This window comes from Otolemur garnettii, unplaced genomic scaffold (assembly GCF_000181295.1).
Source record: "Otolemur garnettii isolate 467f Iridium unplaced genomic scaffold, OtoGar3 scaffold00039, whole genome shotgun sequence".
Lineage (NCBI taxonomy): Eukaryota > Metazoa > Chordata > Mammalia > Primates > Galagidae > Otolemur > Otolemur garnettii.
Window position 1 is genome coordinate 5,240,453 of NW_003852434.1, and position 16,035 is coordinate 5,256,487.

The following is a 16,035-nucleotide window of genomic DNA, read 5'->3' on the forward strand; positions in this document are numbered from 1 at the left end:
TTATCTAAATCAAGGAATAGACCAGAACCAGCTGATTTTTCATCCAGTAAACATGAACCAGGCCATCTTCAGTCTTAGGAGTGTTTGTTTCATCATAAGAGTATCTACTTGCTTGATTCTGTCCATAAGAATGTGAAGTTGTCTTTATGAGCTATCTGTAAAAATAAAAGATTCTTGCTCATACAATCTGGCTTGAGGGTGACACTGAGGCCACAGATGAGGGAGGCAGTGTGGTGTAGTAGAAAGAGCATGGGTTTGGGAGTAAGAAGTACCTGGGTTTAAATTCTGACCCTTGTTTACTATGCAAATGTTGTAATCTCCCTCAGCTAAATTCCTTCTCTGGGAATGCCGGCGTTTAGTATCTCCTCTGCAGGATTGTTGTGAGGGTGAACTGCACTGTACGTACGTCCCCCAGCTAAAAGTATCTTGAGGAATCACACGTGTGCCAGATATCGCTGTGTGAACTTGGTCAAATTCAGCGCTCGTCACCCTTTACAATTTCCACATCTGTAAAATGATATATTAAAATGGAAACTGGGAATTACTGTGAGAATTAAGGTACCATTTAGTATTCAAAACATGATGCCTGATGACACTCACGACACACTAAAAAAATTGATTAAGTGGCTTATGTTGGCTTCTACAAGGGCATCTAGGGCCTCTTCTCCCAGCTCCTGCTCATCAGGGTCCTCTGTTTTCACCAGAAGACTTCTCAGGAGGGCCGGGTGAATTTGCTACAAATGAATGCTACTGTGGTATGGAAAGAAAGTACGTGAGGAGAGCTCAGAAAGTACTTAAAGATATCTAGAGGCAAAGATAACCAAACTAAGGGTGCGTGGTTCTCCGAGACCATAAACAACTGTCTGTGGTCCGTCTGAGGAGCTCACTATACATATTCCAACCACCATCTATAAGAGTTTCCCATTGTTCCAAATCAGAGGGACGGCCAACCCGAGTGACTGCAGAGAAGCAACAAGCAAGAAACAGGGGCGAAACGTGCAAAACCGTGAGGTAACTCAGGGAGGAGAAGTGCATCCGGAGAGGACTGAAGTCAGAACCAGGAAACTTACCATCCTCTTCTCATAGACTTCTCATCCATCACAGAAACAGGACAGAATTCCAAGGTCTTCCCAAGCCACAGTGCTCTCTCCCACAGGCTGTCTGGCCTTTCTGTGGGACACAAGGATTCTGTGTGGTGTTCCCAAAGCTTCCAAAAGGAGACTGCGATCCTTGGAAGATTGATATGTTGACGGGTATCACTGTTTTCACCAGGAAGACAAGTCTGACAGAGGACAGAAGAGCTGGCAGTGTTTAGGTTGTCTGGTGGGCCAACTGGTTTAATTCAAAAGCATGATGGGGTTGCAGCCTGCGTTCTGCAGGGTTGCTCTTACTGTGCATCTGTGACTGTGCAACATAGAGATTTGGGTGGAGTGGAAGCCATATGCTATCTTGTGAGCCCTTAGGCTTTGATTTCAAAAAAATGGAGGTTAGAATCCTATCTTCAGCTTGACCAAGTAACTTACCCTCACCAAGCCTCATTACTTTCTAAACTGGACATGTTAGGATCTACTTCAAGGAATATTTTGCTGATTAAATGAGATAATGTATGCAGCTGAGCAGACTGCACATAACAATGGTCCAGGTAACTGTCTTAAAAGAAAAAGAACATCTCAGAGACAACAATGCATGCATTCATAAAATCATAAGTCCCTTCAAGGTCAGGTTGTGCAAAATCTCAGCAAAACCATTTGAATGAGGCCACTAGAGCCAAAAACAAGTAGAAATTCTGGGTCCTGGCCACTCACATATTAGCCTCAGAGAGAAGAATCAGAGCCAGCCTTAAATTCTTCAAAGTTAAGGAAGAATGTTAATAAAAGTAAATACTGTTGATTGACCAAGCACTTCTCTATCACAGTCCCTCTGTAGACTCCAAACTTGGTCTAGTTAAAGTCTGATAAACCCTATGCCTTACATGTCCCATTCATCACCCAAGTTGAGTACAGTTCTCAAAGAGCACTGTTGTCTTCAGAGTGTTTATGTCTTCCTGTGAGGGAAGAGCCTCATTCCATAGTAATTTCTGATCACTAAGCTGTTGCATAAAATGGTCTTTGATCTAATTTAGAAGGACGCCCTCATGGGACTGTTAGTCTGCTGTTAATCACTTGAAAGTGCTCACTTCCTCTTCATTTGTCAGGGATGAGACTGAATGTAATACCAGCCTGGGAAGACTAGGCAGGCTCGGTCACACGCCTCCTGCTGAACATTGTACTAATCTATGCAACTACACAGGAACATTTGTTAAGATTAAAAACAGTATGAGGTGTTCTTCACTTTTGCCAAAATTAGGTAAATGACAAACCAAACTCCTACACACTTCGTATTCCTTTTTTTTTTTTTAATTGTTTCAGGTTTATTTGAGGGTACAAAGGATTAAGTTACAGTGTTTGCATTTTTTAGGTAGAATCCCTCACTAGTACCGGTGTTCTTCCATCTGTTACCAGACCCATATTTTGTCATTTTAAAATTAAATAAATGTCTTTTCATGTAAAAAGAGAGAGAGAAATGTTCTTCACAACTTTTAATTGTTAGTTTTTGAATCCTTAGGTTATTGAGTTCAGGCTATAGGACTCAGATTTCAGCTGTTCCTTTAAAGCCTTTAATAGGACCACCTAGAAAATCATAATAGGGAAAAAAAGCAACAGTGTTCTATCACCCCACTTTTTTAACATGGTCATAAACATGATCCTGTATCTCTGTATGCAAGAATAAATAGGTCCTTTTCATTTCATTTGTAAAGCATCAATACCATGCTTGAATCTAAAACATACAGACTTCTTTGTAAGAAAGAACGAAACAGTTTATTGAATTACTCAATATCTAACTCCTTTCAAAATCCTGGCTAAAACTACTGGCCTTTCAGAAGGATGACAAAAGGCTCTTTCCTACTTTTCATCCACTGCCCGGTGCTTTGCCATTTGGTAGGTTATGTACATGGAAGTTACACACCTGGATTGTCTTACCCTAGTTAGCAATGGAAATCTGTCAGAAGACTGTAATGTAACTTCGTACCCTAAACTTTTACTCACGATAATTTTTAAAATCATCTTTGCACTTTGGAAAAGTTATCCAAGTATTACCTAAAGGTTGTTTGCTGTCCTTATACCTACAGAGGACATTTTTCTCAGCACAATTTTAGGAAAACATACATCCTTTCTGACAATCTATTATGCTTCTTTCTATGAATAATAAAAAGCTTTGTAAATCATATTTGTTCTCCTCCTTGACGCCTGAAGCTCAGAGCTAAATTGTTTTTTATTAATATTATAAATATTTCACTCCCTGTTGACATGCTCTCTTGATTACTAGATTCTAGAGCTTTTATATTTGTTTTAAGGGCTTTGTGATTCATTTGTTACTATATCTATATTCATTATTAACTGTCAAATTTCTTTTGGAAGTGAAATATAATTGTATATCAAATATTTATTAAATACTTGTGGTGTTTAAAATACTATTTGGAGAGATGGATTTGAAAGATGATGATGTTTCACCTTTGCTTTAAATTTTTTAAATTTGGGGGAAAAAATAAGAGATTGTCCACAAATATACCATCTCTCCCATCTTTTTTTTTTTAATCTAACAGTATAGATTTTTAATTTTTTGTAATTCAAATAGGATTTAGCCTGACCTTTGTTTGTTTGGTTCTGTTTCTAATTTTAAATTTTGTTGGTTAGGCTTCCCCTGAAAGATCTACAAGAACTCAGCAGAAAGAATTTCAGACTCACATTTTGGATAGTGTGATGGACCATTTGCTTGCAGCTGATGTGTTATTGGGTAATTCTTTGTTTTATTTTTATTTTATACTAGTACCTATAATCACTCTCTTTCTCTAACTAAATCCCTGACATATCTCCTTTTTAACTTCCTCTCTTTCCTCCTTTCTTTTTAGTCTAACTTCTCATATCCACATTATATTTTCACAGTTTATCCATGTTGTTGCATGGACCATGAGTCCATTTATTCTCATTATTCTCTCATGATAGTGGTATGCTATCATGAATATATAAGTTTATCCATTTTACTCTTGATAGCTATCTAGAAGTTTCCAGTTTGAGATAATAATAAGTTGCTATAAACGTTCTTGTTCATAAGGACTACATATGGGAACAATATTTCTTTGTATATTATATTATGTTGTAAACATAACAATATTTATATTTGATCATATACCTATGAGTAAAATTGTTACATCCCAGATATGTATGTTTTATTTTTTAGACTTGATCTTAGCCAAAAGGCCAAGGATGGCTTCCAGGAAAAACATCAAAACACATTAAAATGTATTTTTTCTGTATGCCCATATCTAATTAATAAAAATACAAAACTTGATATTTATCATAATAAAGCCAATGTTTATATATAAAACAAAGATAGACTTTATAGGAAAGGAAAAGGCAATGGTTTAGTGTACTACATATGCTACCTTGAGGTCCTAGTGATAATATTAGTTGTAAGAACCTCTGTGCTGTTAAAATATATTTTTCTTAAGAGTAAATTTTCCAGAAAATCTTTATTACTATATTAACATGCAACTGTGTACTCTTAAACTTGAGTGTGGAGTCCCATTGGTGCTTACCCTTACCAGTTGAAATCATTCCTACTATAGGACAACACAAAATGAAGAGTCTGGGCTAATGCAGCAATGTGGACTTAGATAGGAATAATGATAATCACGTCTAGTGGAGCCTCCAGAAGAGCTTTGTGGGAACATTTTAGCTACCTGAGAGGGTTAGTCTTGACACAGTGTGTAATGCAGCAAGCACTCTGAAGACACTGGGTGGTTTTAAAAAGACAATGCTGATGGTAATAATGGCAGGGGCCGGGGGAGCAGGGCGCCAAATATACCACCATTGTGGTGTATTTTTTGCAGTTTTTCTGAAGCTCTATTCTGCCTGTCTGGCATCATTGTTAGTAAAGGTATATACTCAAAAATAGTTTTATTTGATGGTTTGTTTTACTCTTTATTACTTACATAAAGTAAGCTAATAACTTATTTAATTGAGCTAATAACTCAATTTATAGCTAATAACTGACTTAGTTTTCTCTCAGATGGAGATCACTTGTAACTGGCAGAACATGTGTTTATCACAGACTCTCTTTAGGCAGCAGGAAACTTCACAGGTACTCTCAATTCATAACACTCTGTTCCTGCTGAAATTATTTCTTCCAGATTCTTCTAGGTTCTGACCATAAGCATCATTTTCTTAAAAAAATTTGTATGAGCTAGTGGCCATATTTCTAAATGTTATAGTTAGACTCATTTTTCTTGGCCTGATTTATTTGACGATCTGGTCTTGTGCTGGTAGATATCAAGTTCTCAGACATATTTTTCCTACTGGAATTCAGGGGAAGATGCGTCTCTGCCTATTACCAGTGGAGGAAGCTACCAGGTATTGGTGAACAATGTGTTTTATTTCACGCAACGTGTGGTGGACAAGCTTTGGCAAGGCATGTTCAACAAAGAATCTAAACTTCTCATAGATTTTATAATTCAACTAATTGCACAGGTAATTCATTGTCACTGTTAGTCTTAGAGTACATGTTTTCCCATTGAAAAACTTAGCCTTTAGTGTCAGAATTGTTGGACATAAGTGTAACTAATATGATAGTGAATGTTAACATTTAATACAGAACTATGCTTATCAAAAGTGAATTAAAGAACATGGACTTTTAACTTTTCCTCTGTTGGCATGGCGCCAGCGTGTCCCTTATAACGGTACCTATTTCTCTCAAGCTATCATCTCTGTCACCGACCTCCTCACTGGCCCTGATCTTCACTACCCAGATAGATTTAAATACCTTAAGTTAATACAATTTGATTTGTTTTTATACAGTATATCAATTTGTAAAAGCTTGCAGAACATGAAGAGTTGATGTTAAGGAACAGTCTCTGATCAGTTGAATCTTTGACAAAGTCCACTGTAGTCCATATTCCTTTGCGGTTCTTATTTTATTTATTTATTTATTTTGTATGTTTATGGTACTTTTAACTAAAGGCTATCGACCTGCTTTGGTTCAGCATGAGTGATTAATTTTATTCAATATATTATATAGAAAGTGGGAAATCTCGCTACTCTGTTTGTTAGCATATGGTGAAGGGACATTGGTCCTCTCATGTCACTTAAGAATTTTTTAAGAGGTACATTTGTGTTTAAGCCAGAGTGAAAATCCTCAAATGAGAGGATGAAACTAGAATGTAAAAGAAAAATTATTTTTTGGCACAAATGCTCAGAGGCAAGGGGTGAGTTAGGAGATTTCTTAAATTAATATTAGGTAATTTTTTTTCTTTTTTTTTTTTTTTTGGTAATTTTGAGTAGCGGTCATATAATTTAATTAAGTTTGCTCAATATGAGACTTCACCCAGATGATATTTCTTGTTCTCTGGGAGGCTGCTTTGCCCCTTAGGAGTATTAGCGGCTGTCTTTCCTAAGAGATCTATTTTGTTGTTTCTGTTTTTGCTTTTGTTTCTGAGACAGGGTCTAGCTCTCTTGCCCCAGGTCAGAGTGTGGTGGCATCATCATAGCTCACTGCAACCTTCAAGCCATCCTCCACCCCCACCCCTCTGCCTTGTAAGAACTAGCAGTATAGGAGTGTGCCACCACACCCAGCTAACTTTTTGTAGAGACGGGGTCTCACTTTGTCTCTCAGGCTGCTCTTGCACTCCTGTCTTCAAGCTCTCCACCCTGGTCCCCCAGAGTGCGGGGGTTATGGTATGAGCCTGGGGTCACAGGCATGAGCCACTGCACCTGGCTGGAAGCTCTGTTTATGTAGTTCTCATTCATTGAATTGCATTTGTGTGTCTCATGGCTCCTGAACCTTGTAGTAACAAGGGCTTGTGTATTTCAACGTAGTACCTTTAGCAGTTAGCATCTGGTACGTAATAGACCTAATGAAAATTCACGCGTGAATGATGAACACGTCTTTTATTGTCGTCCATTTTACTGAAAACTTAACTTTTTATATCTTTAGTCAAAGAGAAGATCCCAGGGATTGTCTCTGGATGCAGTTTATCACTGCCTCAATAGAACCATCCTTTACCAGTTCTCACGGGCACACAAGACTGTTCCTCAGCAAGTAGCTCTCCTGGATTCACTCAGGGTCCTCACTGTGAACAGGAACTTGATCCTGGGGCCTGGGAACCACGACCAAGAATTCATTAGCTGTCTGGCTCACTGCTTGATTAATCTGCATGCCGGAAGGTAAATCCTTTAGGTTCAGTTTGCCATGTTAAATTTCTCTTTGATAAAATTCTGCCAGAATTCATTATTGTATTTTTTTGATAGTCACATTTCTTTTTGCCTTTAATTGATTTTATTTAAAACTTTACACAAAAGGTACAGGGCAAGTGTTACATTTTTGCAATGGAAAAAATGGATGGGTATTTTTTCTTTTACTTTCTGTATCTCTGAAATTCTCCATAAGTTCTTCATGTCACTTACATAATTTTTTGGAAGAAATTTGCTTTTAAAGTAAATTAAATACATACTGTTGGAGGCTAAGAAAGATAAAAAGAAAAACTTGAAGTGATAGTCTATATTAAATGGGTAAAATTAGTATTTTACTACTGATGGCTTTGCTGTATTTCTTTAGTGTCTCCTGGGGACCAGGCATTGAGTTAGGAGCTAGGATAACATGTAAGACACACCGTGCGGTGACCTCTCAAAGGGAAAACAGATAATGAAGCAAGACCCGCCATGTGTGCCGAGTGCTCTGCTAGAAGCAGCACAGTGTTTTGGGAGGGCAAACCAGGGCCCCTGGTCTGGAGGAAATACCTGCTGAGGTGCCACTTGAGACCTAGTTGGGGAGGACAAGAGAATGGGGACAAGTTGCTGCAGGTAGAAAGAGCAGTGCATGTGAGTGCCCAGAGGGGAGAAAGTGTGACACAGTCAGGAGACTGAGTATTTCACTGCTACAGGAGCAGAGTAAGGAGATATAGGCCTGGAGAGAGGACACAGCTTATTGGTAGAATGTTCTTAGTTAAATGAACTTTTGGTAATTTTTAAGTAAAAGTACTAACAACAATGCAAAAGCATCTTAACTACTAAGATAGTATCTTTATACCGTAGATGAGTTAATTCCATGTAGTCGAGTGGATTTGTTTGACTACCCCTGAAGGCATCAGTACAGTAAACTACAGGTTCTATTTTGTGAATCTAATGATTTGACATTCAGTAACATCTGCCAATAGTGGGAGTCTGTGAGGGCATCCGTGTTTACTTGTGTCTGCAGAGTAATTCTTAGTTGCCATAGTTTTTCAGCTGTAAGCATTTCCTTCAGATAGTCTAAACTGGAATTTTTCAGCAATGTGGACGGATTTGGATTGGAAGCGGAAGCCCGCATGACCACGTGGCACATTATGATCCCCTCCGATATTGAACCAGATGGTAGTTACAGCCAAGATATCAGTGAAGGTAACTGCTTCAATCTGGTGGTGGTGCTGGTGTTGTTTTATCTCTGGTTTTTAAGACATAACCAAAAAAAGTAACTTTAAAAACTCCCAACATTGACAACCACTTTCCCGGTGGGGCAGCTTGTACACGCACCAGCACTGTGTCTCTGTGTGCCGAGGTGGGTGAAGCACTGAGCACTGATGTGCCCCCCCCCCCATTTCTGAGTAACACTCAGAGACTAGATGGCAGCCCTTAAAACGCTTCAGACATAGCAGGGGTGCAGATACTAACTTAGCATTTACTATAAAGTAGAATCAGGAATGCCAGATTAGAAGCAGAATATTGCTTGTTAGTAGTACCATTGGTATTCTCTCTCTCTCATAAAATCACGTTTTCCCACTGATACTGTATGCATTACACCCTGAAGTCTGTGTGGGTCCATCTCTTAACTTTCACCTGCTCAGCAATGAAGATGAAATCATTACTGCAATGTTTTTCTCCCCAGCAGTTCTGTTTGGTAGTTTCACATATGGGTTCATCCTTTGGAAACCAGCACTCATTCCTTCATTCATTCAAATTAAGCATTCTTCGCTCTCTTTTCACCAAACTTTCTTAAACACCAGACACCAAAGGATTGTTTTTTTCACCCCTGAGAAATCTGACATTGGTTCTCCTCAGACTAGCAAAGTTAGCATCATTTGGGCCCTTGGTAGAAAAAACACTTTCACTGGTCCCACTCAGATGTGCTAAATCAGAAACTGGGAATGGGAACCAGCAATCTATTGTAATGACCCTCAGGCGATTCTGATGGCTAAACATTGACTGTTCTACCGAAGGAATCAGACAAATTAACAGGAAATCCAAAGCGATACTGAATTTAATCAGTAAAAATCGTTTAAAATGTTTCTTATTATTTTATTATGCACAATACTCAAAAACTGACTTAGTTTTGAACTCAAATATTCAGAACTTTTTCTGTTCTTTTAAATGGGAGATAATTCTTATCTATCAGAAGCTAGATAATTTATATAATTTCTAATTTTATAAATAAAAATGTCATCTTTTTCCATGATTCTAAAGATGTTTAAAATGTTTTCCCAGTAGCCAAGTAGTTTGGGTTAGATAAATAACCTTTTCCAGAGCTAGATGTAACGTAATTTTCTTTCTAATTAAATACTGTAGTTGAAATCCCTAGATACAAAACATAGAAAAATAAGACCTCACTTTATATTGTGCTTTGATTATTTGCCTTTTTTTTTTTCCTTTCATTCACCAGGGCGTCAGCTTCTCATAAAAGCTGTCAATAGAGTTTGGACTGAACTGATACACAGCAAGAAGCAAGTTTTGGAGGAGGTTTTCAAAGTGACTCTGCCTGTGAACGAGAGGGGACATGTAGACATAGCTGTAGCGAGGCCACTCATTGAAGAGGCTGGGATGAAGTGCTGGCAGAATCATCTGGGTAAGGAGCCTCTGGCACTGCGCCGCTGGGAAGCTATGATGTATGGGTACAGAGTAAATATGTAATTAAAACAGTTCTCTAAGATACTATGATGACAGGAGAAATTGAAATCTATACAGCAAAACCATTCTTGAATGATACATACTGAGATTGAGTTTTCTTCTAGGATTTTTATTTTTAATATTTAAAGTGTGTTACACATCTGGCACAAAGGAGTTTAAATAATAATATAGCTTAAAGCTTTGGTATGGTCACTGTATTGGCTATGGGTCCATGAACCCTTATCTCTAATTCTGAAATTCAAAAACCCCGAAAACCCAAGGTTTTTCATTAGTTTTGTGCCAAAAGTGACTAGGTAGCAGAAACTAACTTACCTTTCCTTATCCTGCTTCTTACGCATATTCATACATTGTGCTGCAGTAATATTATGTATTAAATTACAGCTTATCACCCTTGACCCTCTGGTGGTGGTATATAACATGAGTGTATGTCCTGTACAGCCTTTTTAAAATCGAAAACTTTCTAAGTTCCACCATATACCCAGCACCAAAGATTTTTGATAGGGAATTATGAATTATTATTAATGTAGAAATTCATTACAGTTAAAATAAATATGCATATTTTACAGAGCTGTGGGTTTCAACCCAATACAAGGTGACCAAGTATAATAATTCTGAAGTTGAAGTGGTCATCCTTAAACAAATAAGTGTGGGATGTCTAAAAGGGATTTCACGTTAGCAATGCAGGTAATCCCCAAGTCACGAATTAGATAGGTTCTGTAGGTTTGTTTTTTTTGAGACAGAGTCTGACTGTGTTGCCCTTGGTAGAGTGCCATAGTGTCACAGCTCACAGCAACTTCAAACTCTTGGCTTAAGCAATTCTTCTGCCTCAGCCTCCCAAGTAGCTGAGACTACACATGCCCGCCACAATGCCTGGTTATTTTTGTTGCAGTTGTCATTGTTGTTTAGCTGGCCGGGGCAGGGTTCAAACCTGCACCCTCAGTGTACATCACGGGTGCCAGAACCACTGTGCTACAGTTGCTGAGCCTTGCAGGTTTGTTTTTTAAGTTGAATTTTTCTTTCTTTTTTTTGAGACAGAGTCTCACTTGGTCACCCTCAGTTGAGTGCTGTCATATCTTAGCTCACAGCAACCTCAAACTCTTGGGCTCAAGTGATTCTCTTGCCTGAGCCTCTGGAGTAGCTGGGATTACAGGAGCCCACAACAACACCCAGCTATTTTTTTTTTTCTTCTTCTTTTTTTTTTTTTTTTATTGAATGGTAACTATGTACATTAATGCACTTCTGGGGTACAGTGTGGGGTTTTCACATGCAATCTGAATCGCCCAGCTATTTTTAGAGAAGGGGTCTCACTCTGGCTCAAACTCCTTAGCTCAGGCAATCCACCCACCTCGGCCCCCAGAGTGCTAGGACTACAGGGGTGAGCTACCATGCCTGGCCTTTAAGTAGAATTTGTATGTAAGTTGGAACAAATATGTTTACCTATTACCTGTGATGGCTTCTGTCTGAAAGTGCACGTCATACATCTATCCAATATCTATAACTCGGGGAATACCTGTATATGCTGCTTTTGATAACTATACTATTGTTGTTCGTAACAGTGATACGAAACTATTAAAAGACTCATAATTACATGGAGAAATTATAAAACAATGTAATTTTAATTTCATAGCTCATGAAAAGAAATGCATCAGTCGAGGAGAGGCTTTGGTGCCCACCACACAGTCTAAATTGTCCCGTGTCAGCAGTGGCTTTGGTCTTTCCAAGTTAACAGGATCGAGAAGGAATCGAAAGGAAAGCGGGCTCAATAAACACAGTCTTTCCACGCAGGTACTTTGTTTGGTTTTGCTGATGGTATTACTAGGAATTTACATTTCAAGGTCTGGTTGTACTATGTTATATAATACACTTAATATGTACAAGGATGATTTGAAATGAAACATCTCTGTGTTTTTGCTTTAGACAAGAGAAGTAACTTGGGGATCTTTTTCCATTTTATTACGATAAAATTGCATTATGAGTGCTGCATACCTACGTCCATTTTATAATTGGACATAAGATGAGATTCACAGATGGATATGTGATCAAATACAGAGAATTTTCTCCCAATTTTTCCAACTTCCAATAATGTTACTGATAGTTACAGATTTTAAAGCAGTAACAGAGCAGGGCTTTTTAAATTTTTAATAATTCTGTTGTGATTGGTATTTTAAAGAACTCATCTCCCACTAGCATTAACTTCTAACTCATCAGGGTTCCTTCATCACCCAGAATCTAAGTGGCAAAGGATCTGAGAGGAATCGTGTACGCTGGTCTTTCCTGCATCAGGTTGTTTTCCAGGAAGAATACCCGAGATGGAGTCCAGTGTGCAGGGTATATATTAGGTGCCCGTGGGATCAGTACCTATGAGAGGGAGGAAAGGAAGCAGGACTTGGTGCAGTCCTAGTGACAGCCCGGCTGACCCAGGTGGAGGCTTGAGGCCAGAGGAGCCTGTCAGAGCCAACCTGTACTGAGCTGGAAGGCTGAGCTTCTTACACCCAGATCACCCAGCAGCTCTCTGCAGCTGGCCCGTCTCTGAAGGTGTTGACAGCACTTGGGGAGCTGGGCAGATAGCCCTTCCCTGAAGGGGCTTGAGGAATAGGATAGCCCTGCAGGTCTCTATCATGCTACCCTTCACTGCAGGTCTCTATCACACTACCCTTCACTGCAGGTCTCTATCACACTACCCTTCATCTGATTCATCATACAAAATTCATTCCAAGTGTTTTTGGTTTTGTTTTCTATAGTGAGAGCTTTAGACAGGATTTTAATTAATGTTCAAGTATTAATTTCAAGGGTAGTTAACTCATTTTCCAGGAAATCCATGGAATAATTAAGACTCTTTTCCCGTCCATTGTTAGGAGATTTCTCAGTGGATGTTTACACATATCGCTGTCGTTCGCGACTTGGTAGATACACAGTACAAGGAATATCAGGAGGTAAGAATCTTTGGAATCAGAGTAATGGTTTATTCTGCCTTTCTTGGAAGCCACTGACTGTTTCTACTGATACCTTCCATTTCCAGGGTATATTGCTGACCTGCACTTATCATCAGATGATGATTTTAATTATCCCTGCCATCAGCTACTTTGGCCATTGATTTTAAGATGAAAAATTTGAGTCTTCTTTAAACAAACTACATTTGAAAAAAGCAATAAATGGGCACAATGTAAGGGTATACGGCACACTCTCTAACTCACCCCCTGGGTGAAGACCTTAAACAAAGTAACCTAATCATTTGTGCCCTCATATTAATCTGAAATTTACAAACAAATGGAGTCAGAGGTGAATGCTGTTGGTATTCACTACTGACAGAGCAGATCTTTATTCACATTTTACTTCTATGAGGAACAATGAGGGCTTTTCAGACCTTTAACAAGTAGATTGTTAAAATACACATCGAAATCTCTGAGAAGTCTCTTAAAATTTATAAAAAAATTACAGAGTGAAATGAAATTCCATTTTCACTGTGCTATAAGTCCCTGGTGATTTTGTCAGTGAAAAATAAATATCATGAAATACCCTCGGTGAACTCATAATTACTCAAAAGCTTATACTAAATATTTTATTTCCACAGCAGCCATTTTAAGTCTATTAAAGATTCCTCAATGATTAACTGCTAATATTTTGTGGATATAACAGGAGATCCTTAACTTTTCCCCCTCAAGGTACACATAAGTACTATTGTGATATGTAGTATTATAATTATTCACTCAAACTTTACTGTTATATTTTTAAAATCTTTATTTTTCTACTTAAATTATATTCTTATAGTCTATGAATCATTAGGTAAGTTAGTTATAATCATCTACTGTTGAAATGTTATACATCTTGTCATTTGACAGATAAAAAGAACTCATGCCATGATGTAATTTCCATTTCAGTAAAATTGTTTTGATCTATCTCAGTGCCAATAGAAAATGGTTTTTCTTTGAATTTTATGTGAAAGTCAAGTTCCCTATCAGTAGTACATGTTTTTATTCTTTATCTAAAATCTTTGGAAACATTTACCAAGCTTACCATTGATCTAGTCTGTTGTTATTATTTCTTGATCTGAGTTCTAAAATTTCTCCTATACAGGTTCTAGTAACTCATTTCCAAATTTTGTGGCATCCTTAAAATACCATGTTAATTGATTAACTCATAGGGCTATTTCAGTATATTTTCGTAAGTAGTGTTACCACGTTTCCTGTGCTGGAAAAACAAAGTTCCACGGTCTGTTGGACCGTGTTGCATACCCTACCCTGTACGTGTCTGTCATTTACTGGGCACTAAAACAATTATCTTCATGCCCAGCTACTTGGGAGGCTGAGGCAAGAGAATCACCTAAGCCCAAGAGCTGGAGGTTGCTGCGAGCTGTGACGCCACAGCCCTCTACTAAGGGCGACAAAGTGAGACTCTGTCTCTAAAAAAAAAAAAAAAAAATCATGTTCTTGGGTCCCCACAGCAAACGCCACATCCCCACTAAATCATCAGTTTACTTTACCATAAATAAATGTCATTTTACTTTTATAATAATTGACAGAAATAATGTGGATTATGCTGGTTTCCATATAGTAACTGATTTTCAACGACTTGTAGACTTTGTATTGTTACTTCTGCTTTTGCTTGACCACCAACCTGGACTCTTCCCCGTCAGCGCCAGCAGAATGCCCTCAAGTACGTGACGGAGGAGTGGTGCCAGATCGAGTGCGAGCTGCTGCGGGAGCGGGGGCTGTGGGGCCCTCCCATTGGCTCCCATCTAGACAAGTGGATGCTGGAGATGACCGAAGGGCCCTGCAGGATGAGGAAGAAGATGGTGCGAAATGATATGTTTTATAACCATTACCCCTACGTGCCAGAAACAGAGCAAGAGACAAATGTGGCGGTGAGTACACAGAACTAAGTGTTTGTACCAACTCTCACTTTTTTATTTTCTTTGCAGACATTTTTCCTTTTTAAGTACATTAGCTAAAATAACCAATTTGGAAAATACACAAACTGTATTAAATGGACAATGGTGGGAAAATGCAAAGATGCAGCTCTGTAGTAGGGAGACGTCATAGTGAGGTGGAGCAAGTAGGTCACCTCGTGGGGTTGGTAGGAGAATTAAGTCAGTTAAATTAGTGAAGCCTTAGGATAGTGTTTCGCATAGAATAGGCACTGTGTGTGCTCAGATTGTGTAATATGAGGTAGCTCAGATTCTTCCAGGGCCTCTTTTTTCTCTCTGCCAAAAATCATGGCTCTTCATCTTGTGCTCACTGATTCAACCTCTGTCCTGATGCTGCCTGCGATATAGATCCTAAAATCAACCTAGTGTTCATCAGCAGATGAATGGACAAAGAAAATGTGATGTGCACGCACAACAGGAAACTAGAGAGAGAAATCTGTCACTTGTGACCACATGGGCGAAGCTGGAGAAAATCTAAATGAAATAAGCCACTGCAAGAGGACGAGTACCACATGATCTCAGTGAGAAACTTGAAACAGTTGAACTCAGAGCAGAGAGGAGAATGGTGGTCACCTGAGGCTGGGAGTTGGGGAGCGGGGAGATGGTCATCAAGGGTACAGAGTTTCATTTAGCCAGGAAGAATACATTTGTTGAGATCTATTGCATGCTGTAATGCTGTAGTTAAAAGTAATGTACAATATGTTTCGAAATTGCTAAAGAGAGTAAATTTCAGTGTTCTCAACACAAAAAATAAGTATTAGAGGTGAGTGATATGTTCATTAGCTACGTTTAATCAGTCAGACTTTGTATATATAAACACCATTTTGTACTCCATAAATGTAGATAATTATAATTTGACAATTTACTGCAAAAATCTTTTTAAAAGAATAGGGGCTTAGCTCTTGCCATTAGTTATTTAAGATTTTTGAAGATGGCGCTATAAAATGTACTTTTCTTAAAGCCATTCAATTCTGTTAAGAAGACCATACTTTATATAGTTGTACCTTAAAGCTCTATAATTTCTAATCCTGGGCACTGTATAAAAAAATTAGTCTACCCTTTTTTTTTTTTTTTTGAGACAGAGTCTCACTTTGTCCCCCTTGGAAAAGTGCCATGGCCTCACAGCTCACAGCAACCTCA

The 16,035-nt window shown here is 38.4% G+C and overlaps 1 protein-coding gene across 1 annotated transcript in view; it reads left to right on the top strand.

The window, feature by feature from the left end:
- Nucleotides 1-16,035, top strand: part of WDFY3 (WD repeat and FYVE domain containing 3) — a 290,805-nt gene that overhangs the window by 213,138 nt on the left and 61,632 nt on the right. Inside the window, exons 35-42 of the mRNA XM_023513344.1 lie at nucleotides 3,735-3,834; nucleotides 5,407-5,567; nucleotides 7,030-7,259; nucleotides 8,362-8,471; nucleotides 9,727-9,909; nucleotides 11,599-11,756; nucleotides 12,827-12,904; nucleotides 14,605-14,832. Coding sequence (XP_023369112.1) covers nucleotides 3,735-3,834; nucleotides 5,407-5,567; nucleotides 7,030-7,259; nucleotides 8,362-8,471; nucleotides 9,727-9,909; nucleotides 11,599-11,756; nucleotides 12,827-12,904; nucleotides 14,605-14,832 — 1,248 coding nt within the window. The remainder of the gene's footprint in view (nucleotides 1-3,734; nucleotides 3,835-5,406; nucleotides 5,568-7,029; nucleotides 7,260-8,361; nucleotides 8,472-9,726; nucleotides 9,910-11,598; nucleotides 11,757-12,826; nucleotides 12,905-14,604; nucleotides 14,833-16,035) is intronic.